This window comes from Staurois parvus, unplaced genomic scaffold (genome assembly GCF_062004578.1).
Source record: "Staurois parvus isolate SC_StPar_1 unplaced genomic scaffold, SC_StPar_1.0 ptg000449l, whole genome shotgun sequence".
In the NCBI taxonomy this organism is placed as follows: Eukaryota; Metazoa; Chordata; class Amphibia; order Anura; family Ranidae; genus Staurois; species Staurois parvus.
This window is the reverse complement of record NW_028318245.1, coordinates 6840064-6857701: the sequence shown is the minus strand read 5'-3', so window position 1 is coordinate 6857701 and position 17638 is coordinate 6840064. Positions and strand designations below refer to the sequence as shown.

At 43.7% G+C, this 17638-nt stretch overlaps 2 protein-coding genes across 5 annotated transcripts in view; one reads left to right on the top strand and one right to left on the bottom strand.

Annotated features, from left to right (window-relative positions):
• Positions 1–3552, bottom strand: part of LOC149453494 (uncharacterized) — a 20911-nt gene extending 17359 nt beyond the window's left edge. For 3 of the 4 annotated variants that reach the window (XR_016314686.1, XR_016314688.1, XM_089688494.1), the window contains exons 1-3: positions 3221–3552; positions 2171–2316; positions 1649–1783 (exon numbers count right to left, since the gene is read on the bottom strand). Coding sequence is in view for 1 of the 4 variants with exons in the window: in XM_089688494.1 (XP_089544620.1) it covers positions 1649–1783; positions 2171–2245 (210 nt within the window). In the remaining 3 variants the exon portion in view is untranslated. Of the gene's footprint in view, positions 1–1648; positions 1784–2170; positions 2331–3220 lie in introns of all 4 variants that reach the window. The other variant, XR_016314687.1, reaches the window with a different exon arrangement.
• Positions 3319–17638, top strand: LOC149453493 (uncharacterized). Its single transcript, XM_089688406.1, has 3 exons — positions 3319–3491; positions 9723–9797; positions 10858–17638. The coding sequence occupies exons 2-3, from the start codon at positions 9734–9736 to the stop codon at positions 12609–12611; spliced, it is 1818 nt and encodes a 605-aa protein (XP_089544532.1). The 5' UTR covers positions 3319–3491; positions 9723–9733; the 3' UTR covers positions 12612–17638.

Below are 17638 nucleotides of genomic sequence, written 5' to 3'. Positions count from 1 at the left end.
GAGGGGAGAAAAGAGAAAAAAGAGAGGTGAGAAAAAAAAGAGAGGAGAGGAAGAAAAGAGAAAAAGAGGTGAGAGAGGAGAAAAAGAGAGCAGTGGAGAGACAAGAGAAAAGGAGAGGGAAAAAAAGCAGAGGAAAGAAAAGAGAGAGGAGGGGAGGAGAGAAAAAAGAGAAGAAAAAGAGAAAAGGATAAAAAAGAGAGACGAGGAGAGAGAAGAGAAAAGGAGAGGAGAGAGAGGAGAAGAGAAAAAAAAGAGAGGAGAGAAAAGAGAGGAGAGAAGAAAAAAAGAGAGGAGAGAAAAGAAAAGAGAGAAAAGAGGATAAAAAAAGAGAGGAGAGAAAAGAGAAAAAGAGGTGAGAGAGAGGAGAAAAAGAGAGTAGTGGAGAGACAAGAGAAAAGGAGAGGAGAGGAAAAAAAAGACAGAGGAGAGAAGAAAAAAAAGAGGATAAAAAAGAGGAGAGGAGAGAGAAGAGAAAAGAGAGGAGAGAAGAAAAAAAGAGGAAAGAAGAAAAAAGAGAGGAGAGAAGAGAGGAGAAAATAGAGGATAAAAAAAGAGAGGAGAGGAAGAAAAGAGAAAAAGAGGTGAGAGAGGAGAAAAAGAGAGTAGTGGAGAGACAAGAGAAAAGGAGAGGAGAGGGGAAAAAAAAACAGAGGAAAGAAAAGAGAGGGGAGGGGAGAGAAGAAAAAAGAGAAAAGGAGAAAAAAGAGAAGATAAAAAAGAGGAGAGAGAAGAGAAAAAAAAGAGGAGAGGAGAGCGAAGAGAAAAAAAAAAGAGAGGAGAGAAGAAAAAAGAAGAAAAAGAGAGGAGAGAAGAAAAAGAGAGGAAAGAAGAAAAAAGAGAGGAGAAAAGAGAGGATAAAAATAAGAGAGGAGAGAAGAGAAAAGAACAAAAGGTGAGTAGAGGAGAGACAAGAGAAAAGGAGAGGAGAGGAAAGAAAAGAGAGAGGAGAGGAATGAAGAAAAAAAGAGGAAAGAAGAAAAAAGAGAGGAGAGGAGAGAGAAGAGAAAAGAGAGGAGAGAAGAAAAAAGATAAGAGAAAAGAGAGGAGAAAAAAAGAGCGGAGAGGAGAGAAAAGAGAAAAAGAGGTGAAAGAGAGGAGAAAAAGAGAGTAGTGGAGAGACAAGAGAAAAGGAGAGGAGAGGGGAAAAAAGGAGGGGAGGGGAGAGAAGAGAAAAGATAAAAGGAGAAAAAAGAGAAAATGAAAAAAGAGAGGAGAGGAAAAAAAAGAGGAGAGTAGAGAAAAGAGAGGAGAAAAGAAAAAAAGAGGAAAGGAGAAAAAAGAGAAGAGAGAGAGGAGAAAAGAAAGGATAAAAAAAAGAAAGGAGAGGAGAAAAAGGGAGGAGGGAGAGAGAGAGGGTGGAGTGGAAGGGGGAAGGAGAAGGACAAGAGAAATGAGAGAAAAAAAAGGGGGGGGGGAGAGAGAAAAAGAAAAGAGAGAAAGTAAAAATAAAATAAAAAAAAAAGAATGGAGGATGGAGAAAGAGAGAGGGAGGAAGGGAGGGAGACAAGCTATGTAACAGTAGAGTCAGAAAGGTCAGTGACATCCTGACACCTTATAGGAACCTGACACACACAATGATACAGTCACCATCCAGACACATCCCTTGTCTGTTACTGGAGAATGTCCCAGAATTCCCAGCACCGCTCACCTCTCCTGTCAGCAGGTCAGTGATTTTGCTGCTTAGTTGTAGAATCCTCTCATCATTGATTTTTTCATTTAAAACCCGCGGGTGACTCCTGGGTGTCACGTTCTCCACAGATGTCTTTGTTACCACTACGGATTCCTAAATAGAAATAAGCATTATTGAGTATGAAGAAAAGTAAATCTCGTTGTAGCTGAGATGAGTGATGTCATGTGACCTCCCAGAATCCTCCTCACCTCTCCGGTCAGGTCTGTGTTTTATTAATAGAGATGAGAGTGATGTCATGTGACCTCCCAGAATCCTCCTCACCTCTCCGGTTAGGTCTGTGTTTTATTACTAGAGATAAGAGTGACGTCATGTGACCTCCCAGAATCCTCCTCACCTCTCCGGTCAGGTCTGTGTTTTATTAATAGAGATAAGAGTGACGTCATGTGACCTCCCAGAATCCTCCTCACCTCTCCAGTCAGGTCTGTGTTTTATTTATAGAGAGGAGAGCAATGTCATGTGACCTCCCAGAATCCTCCTCACCTCTCCGGTCAGCAGGTAGATGATCTCCAGGGTGAGGCTCAGTATCCTCTCAGTCATGGTGATCCGGGCCTTCATCCTCAGTTGGGGATCTGTGCCCGCAGTGGATTGATATGAGGAATCTCAGATATAGGCCACTAGAAGAACAGCTGAAAGAGACAAACTGGAGTCCATGTTGAGTGGTTGAGTTAAGGGTGAACTGTCTATGGTTCTTGAAGGACCATGACACAATATCTTCCCAGCTACGACTTGTTCATGAAATAAAAATATCCTTTTTTTTTATTATTTCAGGAATTCTAAAATTTAAAGGATTGGAACTGAATCCAAGCCCCCCTCCCCCTCCATTAAACAGGGGTGTCTTCCTTGTAGATGGGACCGGTTGGTTTCTGGTTCCTTCCTCAGGGCCTGCCTGGTGTATCCAGTGAGTGTCTCATGCAATGGCCAGAGTGTGTCTGGTGTTGCTGTAGGTGGGGCAGGGTCCTGCTGACTTGTGTTGGACCCTTGTGACAACCTGATACCCTGATGCTGTTGGACAAACAAACCCTTCAAGGCCATTTTGGTTATATACGGTAGAGGAAGCGTAGGACGGGTCCAGCAGCTTCAAAGTTGGCAGTCATAGGACAACCGATCATGTGTGATTAGAGTTCATGGTGGTGGGAACAGGAGAAGGTCAGAGGTCAGGAACCCTATGGCAAGGGTCAGAGGTCATTCATCAGCATGCAGTTGGCCCAAACAATGACTGTTGGGGCAGCAGAGGGGGAGTCGTCCCATGGCATAGGGTGGGGGTTGGGTTCACCTGGCTGGACTTGTTCTCCATGTTTTTAATAGGAAATGCTGCTTTTGTGCCTTTAAAAAAAGGTGACAACCCTAAAGATATGGGACTTCTGTGCTTACTAGTAGACATATATAATAGTACAGCTACAAAAACTAATAAAATGATATATGTATGCATATATCTAATTAAAAAAAAGCATAATTCCCAGGTCTCTTCTCCCCAGGCAGGGTCAGAATGCTGAGAAAAAGCTCCATTGTACAATAAAAGTCACAGCTCACCATCCTACACTCTCCTCTTATTGTCCTGATCGCTCTGCGTTCCAGGGCACTTCCGCGTTCTGTGTTCCAGCTCACTTCCCCGTTCTGCGGTCCAGCGCACTTCAGGGTTCTGCTTTCCACGCCTCTCTCTGGATCCTTCCTTACCTTGCCGCTCAGAGCCAGGCTGGAACGCACGGGGAAGGAAATGCTTTATTAGCAACTTCCGATCAGGACAGACAGCGGAGGACGCTGCAGGAGAGGAGAGCGGTGTGTGCAGAAGGCTGGTACCTGGGTGAGTGGGGAGGAATTTGCCCTTCAGGGTGCTTCCATTATAGGCGGAGCTACTCGGGGCCTCACCTACAAGCCGCTTTTGTTAGCGGAGTGTGAGGGCACTGAGGACTCCTCACACTGAAGTCTATGGCTGTACACTAGTTATTACAGGGACCTGTCAGCAGGGGGCGCTCAAACCCATCCATTAGTAGTAATAGTAGAGGGTTATAATAATTAGAAAAAAACTTTTTTTATTTATTTTTTTTAGAAATGATATTGTAATTTTAATGCTTTTGCATAATAATGATGATAATAACAATATTCTATTATATATATAAATATATATATAAAAATAAAATAAATATTTGCCATTATGTTCTTGTTATTGATTATAGTAACAGCAACAATTAAAAACAATATATTTAGAGTGAAATTATTATTATTATTATTATTATTATTATTATTATTAATACAAATATTTAAAAAAATGTACAATACCAATACAAAAATACTGCAAAAAAAAAAAGACTAATTATTATAATTATCCGAAAAATAACACAAAAAATGCCACCACTAATCATTTAAGCTACAATTGTCAATAACAATTGAAGCTTAAAAAAATTATAAAAAATTTTAAGTAACAGCACCAGTTTAAAAATAAAAACAATTAAAAATAATATATTTAGAGTGAAATTATTATTCAAAATTAATATTATTAATACAGATATTTTTAAAAAATATGTACAATACCAATACAAAAAAAATACTAATTATTATAATCCTAAAAATACCACCACTAATGATTTTAAAAATTATATAATTTTTTAAAGCTACAATTCTCATTATAGCAACTGCACCAGTTAAAAATAAAAACGATTAAAAACAATATATTTAGAGTGAAATGTTTATTAAAATTTTTTATTATTATTATTAATACAAATATTTAAAAAAAATGTACAATACCAATACAAAAAAACTGTAAAAGAAATACTAATTATTATAATAACCCTAAAAATACCATCACTAATAATTAAAAAAAAATATTTTTTTTTAAAGCTACAATTGTTCTAGTAACAGCACCAGTTAGAAATAAAAACAATATATTTATAGAGTGAAATTATTATTAAAAATTATTATTATTAATACAAGTATGTAAAAAAAAATATGTACAATACCAATGCAAAAAAACTGTAACAAAATACTAATTATTATAATAACCCTAAAAATACCACCACTAATAATTTAAAAAATTATATTTTTTTTTAAAGCTACAATTGTTGTTATAGTAACAGCACCAGTTAGAAATAAAAACAATTAAAAAAAAATATATTTATAGAGTGAAATTATTATTATTAATATTAATACAAGTATTTAAAAAAAATATGTACAATACCAATACAAAAAAAATGTACAATACCAATACAAAAAAACTGTAAAAAAACTAACTATTATAATAACCCTAAAATTACCACCAGTAATAATTTAAAAAATTATATAATTTTTTTAAAGCTACAATTGTTATTGTAACAGCACCAGTTTAAAATAAAAACAATTAAAACAATATATTTAGAGTGAAATTATTATTAAACATTATTATTATTATTATTATTAATAAAAATATTTTTTTTAAATGTACAGTACCAATACAAAAGACTGTAAAAAAAAATACTAATTATAATAATCCTAAAAATAACACAAAAAAATACCACCACTAATAATTAAAAAAAAATGTTTTAAAGCTACAATTGTTATTATAGTAACAGCACCAGTTAAAATAATATTTTGAGTGATATTATTAATATTATGCAAAAAAGTTATAATTACAATACCAATCCAAATAAAAGAATTACAATACACATTATTATGATAACTCTAAAAGCCACACTAATTAGCCAAACTAATAAGTAAAATTAAAAAATGCGTGTGTATATGTATGTGTATATATTTATATATGTATGTATGTGTTTGTGTGTAGAACTGCCAATCTAGCAACAGAGCCAATGTAAAAAAAGTAATATTTTTAGTGATAATATTGGTATGCCAAAAAATGTTCTAACTAAATGACCAATTCAAGAAAATAATAAATAATTATAAATAATACAAATAATAATAAGTAAGAATCCTAAGTAAGTAACCCTAAGTAAGATAAGTATCACAAAAAAACCTTGCAGCTAATAATTAAAAAATATATATAGATATATATATAAATAATTTTTGGTGTGTGTAGAACTGCAAATTTTGTAACAGCACCAATTACAAAAAATATGTTTTTATTAGTGATAATATTATTATGCAAAAAAAAGTGTATAATTACATGACCAATAAAAAAAAAATTACATTTCTAAATAATGCAATTTATGATTGCCCTAAAAGTATCACTAAAAATGCTGCAACTAATAATTACAAATAAATTTATATAGTGTGTGTGTGTTTAGAACTGTCAATTTAGTAACAGCACCAATTAAAAAATAATAATAATATTGTTTTTGATATTGTGCAAAAAAAATTACAACAAAAAATAATATAATAATAATACAAAATTAATATAATATAATAATGATAATTTTATTATGCAAAAAAAGTACCAGTACAAAAAAAATAATAATTATAAACAACACTGATTAGACTATATGTATATTCTTCCTGCGCTTAATGGAGTACCTATAATAACAAGCTGCTAGCACTCAAACTGGTACCTTACAGTAAACACTAAATATATAAAAGATAGTGCAGCGCTGTAACATCAATAAATCAATATGCAAATATGAATAACTCGCAGTATATATGTCACACATGCTCTTAATATCTGCAAAAACAATATAATAGGTGACCTATATTTGTGCTAATAACACAGAATAAATCACAGTACATGTGGCCCCCTCACTCTATATCGTGATAAATGAATAGATGATGGTAAATATCCAAGGTGGGTAAAAAATGTTCATAAATAGTAGATGATGGTGCTCAACTCTGAACCAATTCATGCAACGCAGGTGATTACACAAGTGACTTTTAGTAACGGTGCGTGACTCTCCTCCTGTGGCTAAATTGCCCCCTCATCTCCACTCTGCGGCCCAATGGGCCTACACACCTTTAAGATCACTACAGGAGAGTCACGCACCGTCAAGTCCATCCCCACCATCATTGGCTCTGGTGAAAAGGCAGGCTGGGGCTTAGACTCTGCGCCCTGAGGAATCCCGTTCTGTGGGTACTAGAGATCCCGCCGGGTGGTGCCTGACAGTACCTAACGGCCTTCCTGACCATTCCACCTCTCCAGCCCTGAGTACGCCTGTGTTCCTGAAGCCTGCTACTTCCCTGTGTCAGTCCACACATTTCTGGTCATACCTGGATCCCTAACAGAACACCAAGGCCAATCCTGACCATCTTGGCTTGTTGTTTGCAGAGGATGCATCCTAAGGAGGTTGAGTACTTGTCTCTGCTAGTCTTGGAAGACAGAGTATACGGCTATCAGATTCTGAAGAAGTATGCCAGGGATTAGCTGCTAGAGTTCATGCGGGTTGCTCATTCACTAGTGGATCGGGGCATGGAGTTTTCTGAGGTACAACCATTGATCCAGGTTTGTGCTGAGTTGGCTCTGTCCAGTACTCCTGAAAGCAGGGATGACTTTTTTCCCCCATTTAGTGCAGATCAAGTGGAATCACTGGTATGGTTGTTGGAGGAGGATCCAGATTGCTTCCATAAGCATTATGCAGCTTGTCCATCACATGTGCTTGTGGATTGCATAAACGCAGTGCAGTCTTTGATCAGACAGGCTATGTGTAAGCTGAGTTTTGTTGAACCGGTATTACAGTCCTGGTCAGATTTGTTACCCCCAGCCTCAGGCAGCTTGCAACAAACCCGTCCTGCTTCTAATCTATTTCTGCAAAGCTCTTTTCCTGCATTCCCGACAGCACCTCCAGTTCCAGCCCAGTATACCCTGTTATCAACCACGTCAGAACCCTGTTTCCACTCGCTGCACCTATCCTGTGTTTAATCCTGTAAAGAAGTCCTCTGTAGCAACTGCTCCCTCTCCTGTTCCATCCTCCAGCTCTTCTCTGTCTGCAGCTGCTCCATCTGTTTACAGACCTGCGTTTACTTACAGTGCTCCAGTAACTAAAACCAGGAAGAAGCGAAAATTCTTTCCAACCAATACCATCCTGCCGGTATCCAAACCAGTCAGCCTGCGGTCCTGAGAACCCGCCTTCTGTTCTGCCAGATGACTCGGTGCCGCTGTTGAGCTTGGTGACCCAGTGCCCATTGTCGTGCCAGATGACTCGGTGCTCGCTGTCGTGCCTCTGTCCGCTGCCCAGCCTGATGTGCCAGCCTCTGATGTCTAGCTAAACTGGCCAATAACTGGTTCCCAGCCTGCTCCTGGAGATCCTGTGTCCAGTAACCTGCCTTCCTGAGTTCTCCTACACAAATAGAAGTTTACCAGCAGGAAACCCAGCCAGCCGGTTGACTCCGGCAGTAGGATATTCAGCCAGTTACCTGACCCGGGCGGTGGAACATTTTGCTCACTTAGGACTGTTTGAAGCATCCTGAGGCCGCTCCTTGAGGGGGGGTACTGTCAGGAATGGATTCACCACTGGTGGTGGGACTCACCTGCCGTGTGGGCTGCAGTACCAGGGCTGGCCAGCGGGTGCTCTCAGCAACCAGAAGCTCACTCCTGCAGTCAGCCATAAGCTGAAGCTGATTGCAGGAGGTGTATTTAAGCAGGACCAGATCTGCAGTCAGTGCCTTGGTGTATTGTTTCCCATGAGCCCCTGTACCTGGTATCCTGTGTTCCTGTTCTGCTGACTATCTGATTTGTTTCCGACCCTGCCTGATCCTGACCTCTGCTGACTTCTCCTGCTTGATCCCTGGCTTGCCTGACTATCCTTCTGCCTGATCTGTACCGCGCTGCCCGTGAGTTACTGAACCCGGCTTGTGACCCTGACTATTCTCTGCCTGCTCCTCCGGTACCTCGCTGCCCGCACGTTGCTGACCTGGCCTGCCTGACTACGCCCGATGCTACCCAGACGATCCATCCATCCATCCTGCACGGATCTGTCCCTGTTACCAGGTCTGCCAGCCTCTTAACGTCAGGCTTTCCCACGGTACATACCCTCGGTGGACCCCTCTACCACAGTTGGGTGCACTCAGGGGTCGCGACCTGGTCTCAGTCCTGTGCCAAGTCCATCCCCACCATCAGGGGCTCTGGTGAAAAGGCAGACTGGGGATTACACTCCGCGCCCTGAGGAATCCCATTCTGTGGGTACTAGAGATCCCGCCGGGCGGTGCCTGACAGTGCCTAACGGCTTGCCTGACCATTCCAACTCTCCAGCCCTGACTACGCCTGTGTTCCTGAAGCCTGCTACTTCCCTGTGTCAGTCCACACATTTCTGGTCATACCCGGATCCCTAACACCTATTATATTGTTTTTGCAGATATTAAGAGCATGTGTGACATATATACTGTGAGTTATTTATATTTGCACATTGATTTATTGATGTTACAGCGCTGCACTATCTTATATATATATATATATATATATATATATATATATATATATATATATAAACAACACTGATTATTATAATAACTATAAAAATACAGCTAAAATCATCCCTGGACTGGTGAAGCAGCTTTGCGTTGTCGGACAGCAGGGGATTGGCAGTCTGGTACAGCGGGACCAGGGGAGATGGGGATGGGGAGGGGGTCCAGTGGATGGCTTGTTGGGAGAGAGCCATGGGAGAGGCAGGAGGAGCCCAAGCCACATTTGCTGATTTTCACAGTGGGATTGGGAGCTCGAGCTGGTGGAACCCGTCATGCAGGAAAGTTTCCTGCCCTGCCTAGGGTCAAAGTCGCCATAACAAGCCTGGGTTCACGAAGGAGTTGTGCAGGAACCTGCATGCGATTCGGACAGGAGTTGCACTGCATTCCTGTTCAAGTCTCAGGCCATTCTTTGCAGTGCAATTTGAACCCATTCATTTTGTATTGGCTCAAATCGCACCGCAAGAGGTTTTGGTTTTGGTATCATGAGCACTTGTGGAAGTAGCTACATCTAGTAGTTAGTCTGGCTGAAAAAAAGACAAAAGTCCAATCAGGTCAACCAAAAAAAAAGTTCTAATCCTTCACCCACAGTTCACCCAGAGGATACCTGATACTGGTGCGATCCTAGTGGTGGGTGTGCTGTGATATGGTGATGGATGGGGTGGGAGGGTACGAAGAATTCTGTGTACATGGTGACGTCTCATTCATTCTCTGATCCTAGGCCGAGCTGTGATGGCACAGAGCTGCGTAGAAGGACACGAGGATGTTCTGGTGGAGAAACCTCTCCTGTCTTGGGGTAAGAGACAATGGTCCAGGCCCTCTGTAAAGGAGAAGATGTGTGGTCGGGGTCTGGGATAAAGGAGAAGATGTGTGGATGTGGTCGGGGTCTGGGATAAAGGAGAAGATGTGTGGACGTGGTCAGGGTCTGGGATAAAAGAGAAGATGTGTAAATGTGGTCGGGGTCTGGGATAAAGGAGAAGATGTGTGGACATGGTCGGGGTCTGGGATAAAGGAGAAGATGTGTAGACGTGGTCGGGGTCTGGGATAAAGTAGAAGATGTGTGAACGTGGTCGGAGTCTGGAATAAAGGAGAAGATGTGTGGATGTGGTCGAGGTCTGGGTTAAAGGAGAAGATGTGTGGACGTGCTCGGGTTCTGGGATAAAGGAGAAGGTGTGGACGTGGTCAGGGTCTGGGATAAAGGAGAAGATGTGTGGATGTGGTCGGGATCTGAGATAAAGGAGAAGATGTGTGGACGTGGTCGGGGTCTGGGATAAAGGAGAAGATGTGTGGACGTGGTCGGGGTCTGGGATAAAGGAGATGTGTGGACGTGGTCGGGGTCTGGGATAAAAGAGAAGATGTGTGGACGTGGTCGGGGTCTGGGATAAAGAAGATGTGTGGACGTGGTCGGGGTCTGGGACACAGGAGGAGGAACATGAGGATATAATTTTTTTGTTGTATGTGACCCTGGAGCCCAGTTACCAGATGGGTACCACCATTCGGGGCGGAGTCATGGGTTTCCCTAAAATCTGATCTAACCAACTAAACTTGGGGCGTCTTCTCACCTCTTCTTCAAGGATGCAGTGGTTGGCGCTTGAGTGGCCAATTTCCAGTCCCACGGGTGGCAAGGTCATCAGCCCTGTGTAAGTTCCGACATAAATCCAACCTTGGGCCTTCTCCTACCTGGAGCTCCAGCAAGGCGACGGTGGAGTGCAAGGAAGGGAAATATTCGGGTGGGGAGGAGGCGGTCCATTAAAGTTGATCCTTTTTCATAGTGCTCCTCAGTAGAGGTGTGAATTTTGTAGGGTATCCTGCTCTTTGCCTCCATCCTCTCACCATCGTGGTTTTCCTTCCAACAGGTCCATTGTCTGGGAAACCCAAACCCGATGATCCTCCAGCGCCAGATTGTGAAGATGAGAGGGTTATTATCCACCCCACATGTAAAAGGATGCCCATGCCAGACGGGATGGAGACCTTGCGTGAAGATGTCCCTGCAAGGACTTCACCCTCCGATCCTCCTACGGATCTCCGCACTGCAGAAGCGGATGAAGAAAAGCCATCTCCTGTTAAGGAGGAAGGATGTCCCCAACTTACTGATGGTTCTTCATCAGATCCTTCAGAAACCAACACTGCCCGTGTTAAAGAAGAACCTTCCTGGTGTCTAGGAGAACGTTTCCCACTCGTTGACCTTGATACTACCACTGATTCACAATGTGAGACCATTAAGGAGGAACCTCTTGCAGCTAAAGAAGAAGATGTCCCACAGATGGACGTTTCTCCAACCATGTCTTTGACGTCTTCTGATTTTAAGGAGGAACCCTTCTGGGCTGAAGGAGAAGAACTTCTTCCCCTCCCTGAGGCTTCTATGCTGATGGATCCAGTGCAGGACTTGGCTTCCGATCTTAAGGAGGAGTCGGAGTTGAGCGACGAAGGAACACTTGGTGAAAACGATGAAGAAGAGTCAAAATATACTCTGGATCCTGAGGAGCAGCTGTATAGCGATGAGCAGTATATGAACTCACGTGCTTCCTCCAAGGATGGTGCATACATTTGTTCGGAGTGTGGCCTGTCTTTTTTCAACGTCTCAGAATTTGATGACCACCACCAGACCACCCACCCTGAAGAGCAGCCTCATTTTTGCTCAGAGTGCGGCAAGAACTTCACCAGCAAAGCCAACCTCCTCAAACACCAGGCCATCCACAGTGGCGAAGAGTTGTTTACCTGTGGCGAGTGTGGGCGGCGCTTCCCTGACAGTGACCAGCTCGCCAAACACGAGCAGACTCACACAGGGAGCAAACCGTACGCCTGCGCTGAGTGCGGGAAATGCTTCTCCTACCAACGTGGCCTCATGAGGCACCGCAAGATTCACACGGGCGTGAAGCCTTATTCTTGCACCGAATGCGGCAAGTCATTCATCACCAGGGCAGAACTCGTCATCCACCAGCGTAGTCACACGGGGGAGAAGCCATATCCGTGCTCAGAGTGTGGCAGGTGCTTCTCCCAGTTCGCCAACCTTTCTCAGCATCTGAAGCGGCACACGGGTCAGCGACCGTTCGTGTGCCATAAGTGTGGGAAGGCCTTTACCCAGAATGCCCACCTGCTGAGCCACCAAAAGACTCATGGCCCAGAGAAACCATACCCTTGCCCTGAGTGCGGGAAGGGTTTCACCACCAAGACCTATTTGGTGGAGCACCAACGCAGCCACAGGGGCGAGAACCCATACTGCGAGATCTGCAGGAAGTACTTTGTCAGCACCTACTACCTCGCTGTCCATCGGCGCATTCACACGGGTGAGAAGCCCTTCATGTGCTCGATCTGCCTTAAGGGCTGTTACACCAAGGCCAACCTGGAGGCCCACCAGCGGATCCACACCAGGGAGAGGCGCTTCACCTGCCGTACTTGCGGTGTCTACTACGAGTCGAAGTTTAAATTGGTCCACCATCAGAAGAGCCACAAAGTCCCTCCACCACCTCCATCGCCGCCACTGGCTGCGTCTTTGATATCCTCTTCATCGGTGCCAACGGTATCGTCTCCACAGTCATTGCCACCATCGTCTCCGGGACCTTTGTCATCTTTAGCGAACTGTGACTATGTGAAGCGCACCATAGTATGACCCAAAGCGAAAGACTTGAGCTTGGCACGGATACATGTTGGAAGTCCTCCTCAAGAGGACCTAGTTCTGACCAGCCTTGTGGGAGCATGCTAGTTATGATTGTCTCTGGCAGTTTCTAGAGGTAACATGCTAACTATATGGAAAGCCTTGAGATAAATGCAAGTATTGCTCCTAACAGATCGGCCACTTCCCTTAGTGCTGAGGGGGCCCACACCACCCTTCTCTTTCAGTTGTGTTTGAAGTCGACCTGGTTGGTGGGGAGCCTGATGACCAACCAGTGAGATAGCAGTAGGCGTCCGAGGCTAAATTCGTGTCAGACGCTGCCGCTCACCTTCGTTTTGTACCGGAAACATCCGCACAATTGGTGACCAAATGGTGGCTGGTGCGGTGTGTTTGGTCCTCCAGAAGCACGGTGCTTGGTGACCAGCCCAACTTCATCACTTGAGCTATCAGCAGGCTTAGGGGTCAGATGAGATTTGGTGGTCACAGGCCAGTGCAGCTACATTAGTGTAGCTGGGAGCTGCAGAGGGCAACTTGTAGAAGATCAGGTTGTAGCCTGGACATGACAAAGGTTGGTGGTCACAGGCCAGTGCAGCTACATTAGTGTAGGTGGGAGCTACAGAGGGCAACTTGCAGAAGATCAGGTGGTAACCTGGACATGACAAAGGTTGGTGGTCACAGGCCAGTGCAGCTACATTAGTGTAGGTGGGAGCTACAGAGGGCAACTTGCAGAAGATCAGGTGGTAACCTGGACATGACAGTGGTTGGTGGTCACAGGCCAGTGCCAATACATTAGTGTAGGTGGGAGCTCTTGAGGGCACTTGCAGAAGATCAGGTGGTAACCTGGACATGACAGTGGTTGATGGTCACAAGCCAGTGCAGCTACATTAGTGTAGGTGGGAGCTGCCGAGGGCAACTTGCAGATCAGGTGGTAACCTGGACATGACAATGGTTGGTGGTCACAGGCCAGTGCAGCTACATTAGTGTAGGTGGGAGCTGCAGAGTGCAACTTGCAGAAGAACAGGTGGTAACCTGGACATGTCAAGGTTTGGTGGTCACAGGCCAGTGCATCTACATTAGTGTAGGTGGGAGCTGCCAAGGGCAACTTGCAGAATATCAGGTGGTAACCTGGACATGACAATGGTTGGTGATCACAGGCCAGTGGTGCTACATTAGTGTAGGTGGGAGCTGCAGAGGGCAACTTGCAGAAGAATAGGCAGTAACCTGGACATGACAATGGTTGTGATGGTGGCACACGACTGGCTGAGCTTTGGGAATCAAGGTAAGTGATAGCTTTTCTCAGGGAACTGATATCTTGATGGCATAGCGACGTCACCAAGTAACACTGGTGACAACTTGCATTTTTGGCCACCTCCTAGTCATTGGGTTAAAAAAAAAAAGGTCTGATATCTGCAGTCTGTATGGGAAATGGCCGCAGTCAGTAGTCCTTTTGTCGTCTTGGACCCTTTCTGTGAAAGGAGGCAATGCTGTACGATCATAATCATTAGATACAGTTGTGCTCAAAGGTTGGCCTCCCCTTGGAGAATTGGTAATACAGCGGATGGACCATGAGCCGGAAAAACCTATTTCTTATGGGATTCATATTCCGTAACTGGAGGTCATAACAGATTGGTCCAATCACAAAACAAAACATGGCAGCAAGTAAACCAATGAAATGCCCCCCCCCCCCCCGTTCAAAAGTCTGCACCCCCTTAGCTCCTAATCCAGTGTATTGTCCCCTTTAGCATCAATGACAGCATGCCGTCTTTTGTCATGGATGTCTAGGTGGCCCCCGAATTCTTGCAGGTGGTAGAGCCGCCCATTCGTCTCGGCAAAATGCCTCCAGGGCATGCAAAATCTTTGGTCATCTTGCATGAACCGTTTGAGATCTCCCCAAAGCGGCTCGATGATATCAAGGTCAGGAGTCTGTGACACCTTTTTCTGCTGTAACCACTGGAGGGTCAACTGGTCCTTGTGCTTAGGGTCATTATTGTGCCGGAAAGTCCAAGAGCATCCCATGTGCAGAAGAGTGCAAATTGTCTGCCAGTATGTTCTGATAGCACGCTGCATTCATCTTGCCATCAATTTTCACAAGATTCCCCTGACCTTTAGAGTTCACCCCCCCCAAAACATCAGTGAGCCACCACCATGCTTCACAGTGGGGTGGTACTGATGTCACTTTTAGGTCATGTTGACCCCTCTCCAAACCATAAAGCTCTATTTTGGTCTCCTCATTCCAGATTACAGTGTGCCAGAAGCTGTGAGGCGTGTCAAGGTGTTGTCAGGCGTATTGTAACCGGGCAGGAAACCGTGACTGACATCCCCAGCAGCCAATAGCAGCACGTGTGTATTCCTAGGGAGACATGCTGTGCAGAGAGATACAAAGCAGCATGTCCTTGCTGCCAGGAGAGAGATCTGTGCTGTTTACACACAGATCTCTCCCATGTGGGAAGCCGTGATTGACATCCCCAGCAGCCAATAGCGGCGCGAGTAGGGCGCGCGCCCCCTACCCAGAGATGCAAATCACGTATGTGTACGTGATTTTGCGCAGTCCTTTTTTGGAACGATTGGTCATATTTTCAATATCTATGCCAAAATTTCACCGTTTCTGTCCAGGGGTGCAAACTTTTGAGCACAACTGTACATGTGCACAGATTTAAACTTTTCAATAAAAGGTGTGGCTGTTTCTCTACAATGAAACAAGGGAGCTTTTTTTCTGTTTAAAATATGACATGAAGGAAAATATGGGGGACAGACACATTGGCTGAGGTTAGGCTGCCCACAACAGACATGGCTACCCTCACAGTGGGTACCCCAGCAGGTTACCAGAAAAGAAAACCCCATGCACTAATGAAAGGAGCGCCGGGCCAAAAGGATCAAAGAGTCCAAATAAATTAATTAGCATAAGAACAGCCAACTCGTTTCGGGGGTTCAGAAAAAAACTTGAAAACCTCAAATGGACCCAAAATAGAGGTTTCCTGTGTGAATCTATGTAGGAGAGCCATTTGCCGGATCAGGAGAGTCATTGGCCAGCATCATCTGCTCGAGCAATCAAGAACTCCAATCAAAGTTCTTATTTTAACTGAAGCCCAGACCAAAGGATTAAAAGAGTCCAAATGAATTCATTAGGTTGTACTAAAAACGGGCAACGCGTTTCGGGGGTCAGAAGAAGCTTCCCCTTCATCAGGGTTTCAGGCTTTCTTGTTTTAACTGAAGCCCCGATGAAAAGGGGAGTTTCTTATAATTCCTGAAACGCGTTGCCTTTTTTTCTCCTTGAAACGCGTTGCCTTTTTTCTGGGTTTTTTTTCCCCTGAAACGTGTTTTTTTTTTTTCCCTGAAAAGCGTTGCCTTTTTTGTTTGTTTTTTCCTCCTAAAACGTGTTGTCTTTTTTTTTGTTTTTTTTACCTGAAACGTGTTGCCTTTTTTTCAGTTTTTTTCCCTTAAATGCATTGCCTTTTTTTTTCTTTTTTTTTATAATCTAGTAAATTAGTTTGAGCTCTTTTATTCTTTGGTCTGGCGCTCCTTCCATTTGTGCATTTTATTTTAATCTCCCTGGAAAGTCGCTCCCAGATTGACATCTGTGCTGGGCACGACCCTGAATGCACACTGTCTGCATTTGGGGCTGAGTGCATTAGGTTGTACTAAAAACGGGCAACGCGTTTCGGGGGATCAGAAGAAGCTCTCCCTTCATCAGTGTTTCAGGCTGTCTTGTTTTAACTGAAGCCCCGATGAAAAGGGGAGTGTCTAATCCCTGAATCGCGTTGCCTTTTTTTTCCTGTTTTTTTCCCCTGAAACACGTTGTCTTTTTCTGTTTTTTTTTTTCCTGAAACGCGTTGCTTTTTTTCTGGGTTTTTTTCCCTGAAACGCGTTGCCTTTTTGTTTTCCCTGAAATGCGTTGCCTTTTTTTTCTGGGTTTTTCATAAACTAGTAAATTAATTTTGAGCTCTTTTATTCTTTGGTCTGGCACTCCTTCCATTAGTGCATTATTCCCCCCCCCCCCCGGAAAGTCGCTCCCAGTTTGACATCTGACCCAGAATGCACACTGTCTACATTTGGGGCTGAGTTCATTGGGTTGTACTAAAAATGGCAACGCGTTTCGGGGGTCAGAAGAAACTCCCCCTTCATCAGGGTTTCAGGCTTTCTTGTTTTAACTGAAGCCCCGATGAAAAGGGGAGTTTCTTCCAATCCCCAGTTTTGACATCTATGCTGGGCATGACCCTGAATGCACACTGTCTGCGTTTGGAGCTGTGCACCTGCACAGACCTCAAATTGGGTGCAACTTTTCAGGAAAAAAAACGCACTAATGGAAGTAGCACCAGACCAAAGGATAAAAGAGCTCAAATTAATTTACTAGCTTATTAAAAAAAAAGAGGCAACGCGTTTCAGGGATTAGAAGAGACTCCCCTTTTGATCGGGGCTTCAGTTAAAACAAGAAAGCCTGAAACCCTGATGAAGGGGGAGCTTCTTCTGACCCCCCAAAACACGTTGCCTGTTTTTAGTACAACCTAATGAACTCATTTGGACTCTTTTAATGGAAGGAGCACCGCATGTCAAATTGGGAGCAGCGGCCGTGTGGGAAAAGGGACTTGCACAGACCCCCAACTGTGTCTGCATTCCCGACACTTACCAATGGGCACTTCAAGAACCTGCATTGGCCTAAGGGAACAGAGACTGCTTATGTTTACAGAATGAATGGTCTTATTGCTCCGCCTTCCTGTGTCCTGGTTGTCAGAAAGATGGAATTGTTCTTTGAGGCACAGGGTGAGACGAAGCAGCAACCAATCAACACTCACTTTAGTAGGTACGACAGAAACAAAACGAGATCTGATTGGTTGGTAAAAGGTGTTACAGTTTGCTCCTTGCCCTCTTTCTGTGCCTTCTGTACTGTTCAGTTTCCCCAGACGAAGCTGCATGATAAAGAGCGAACGTTGCAGCGGGAGAAACATCGACTCTGCTCACTTTTATGTTGCCTTTTGTTTTTTTTTTCTTATAACATTATTCTAAAATAAAATCATGTTTCATTGTAA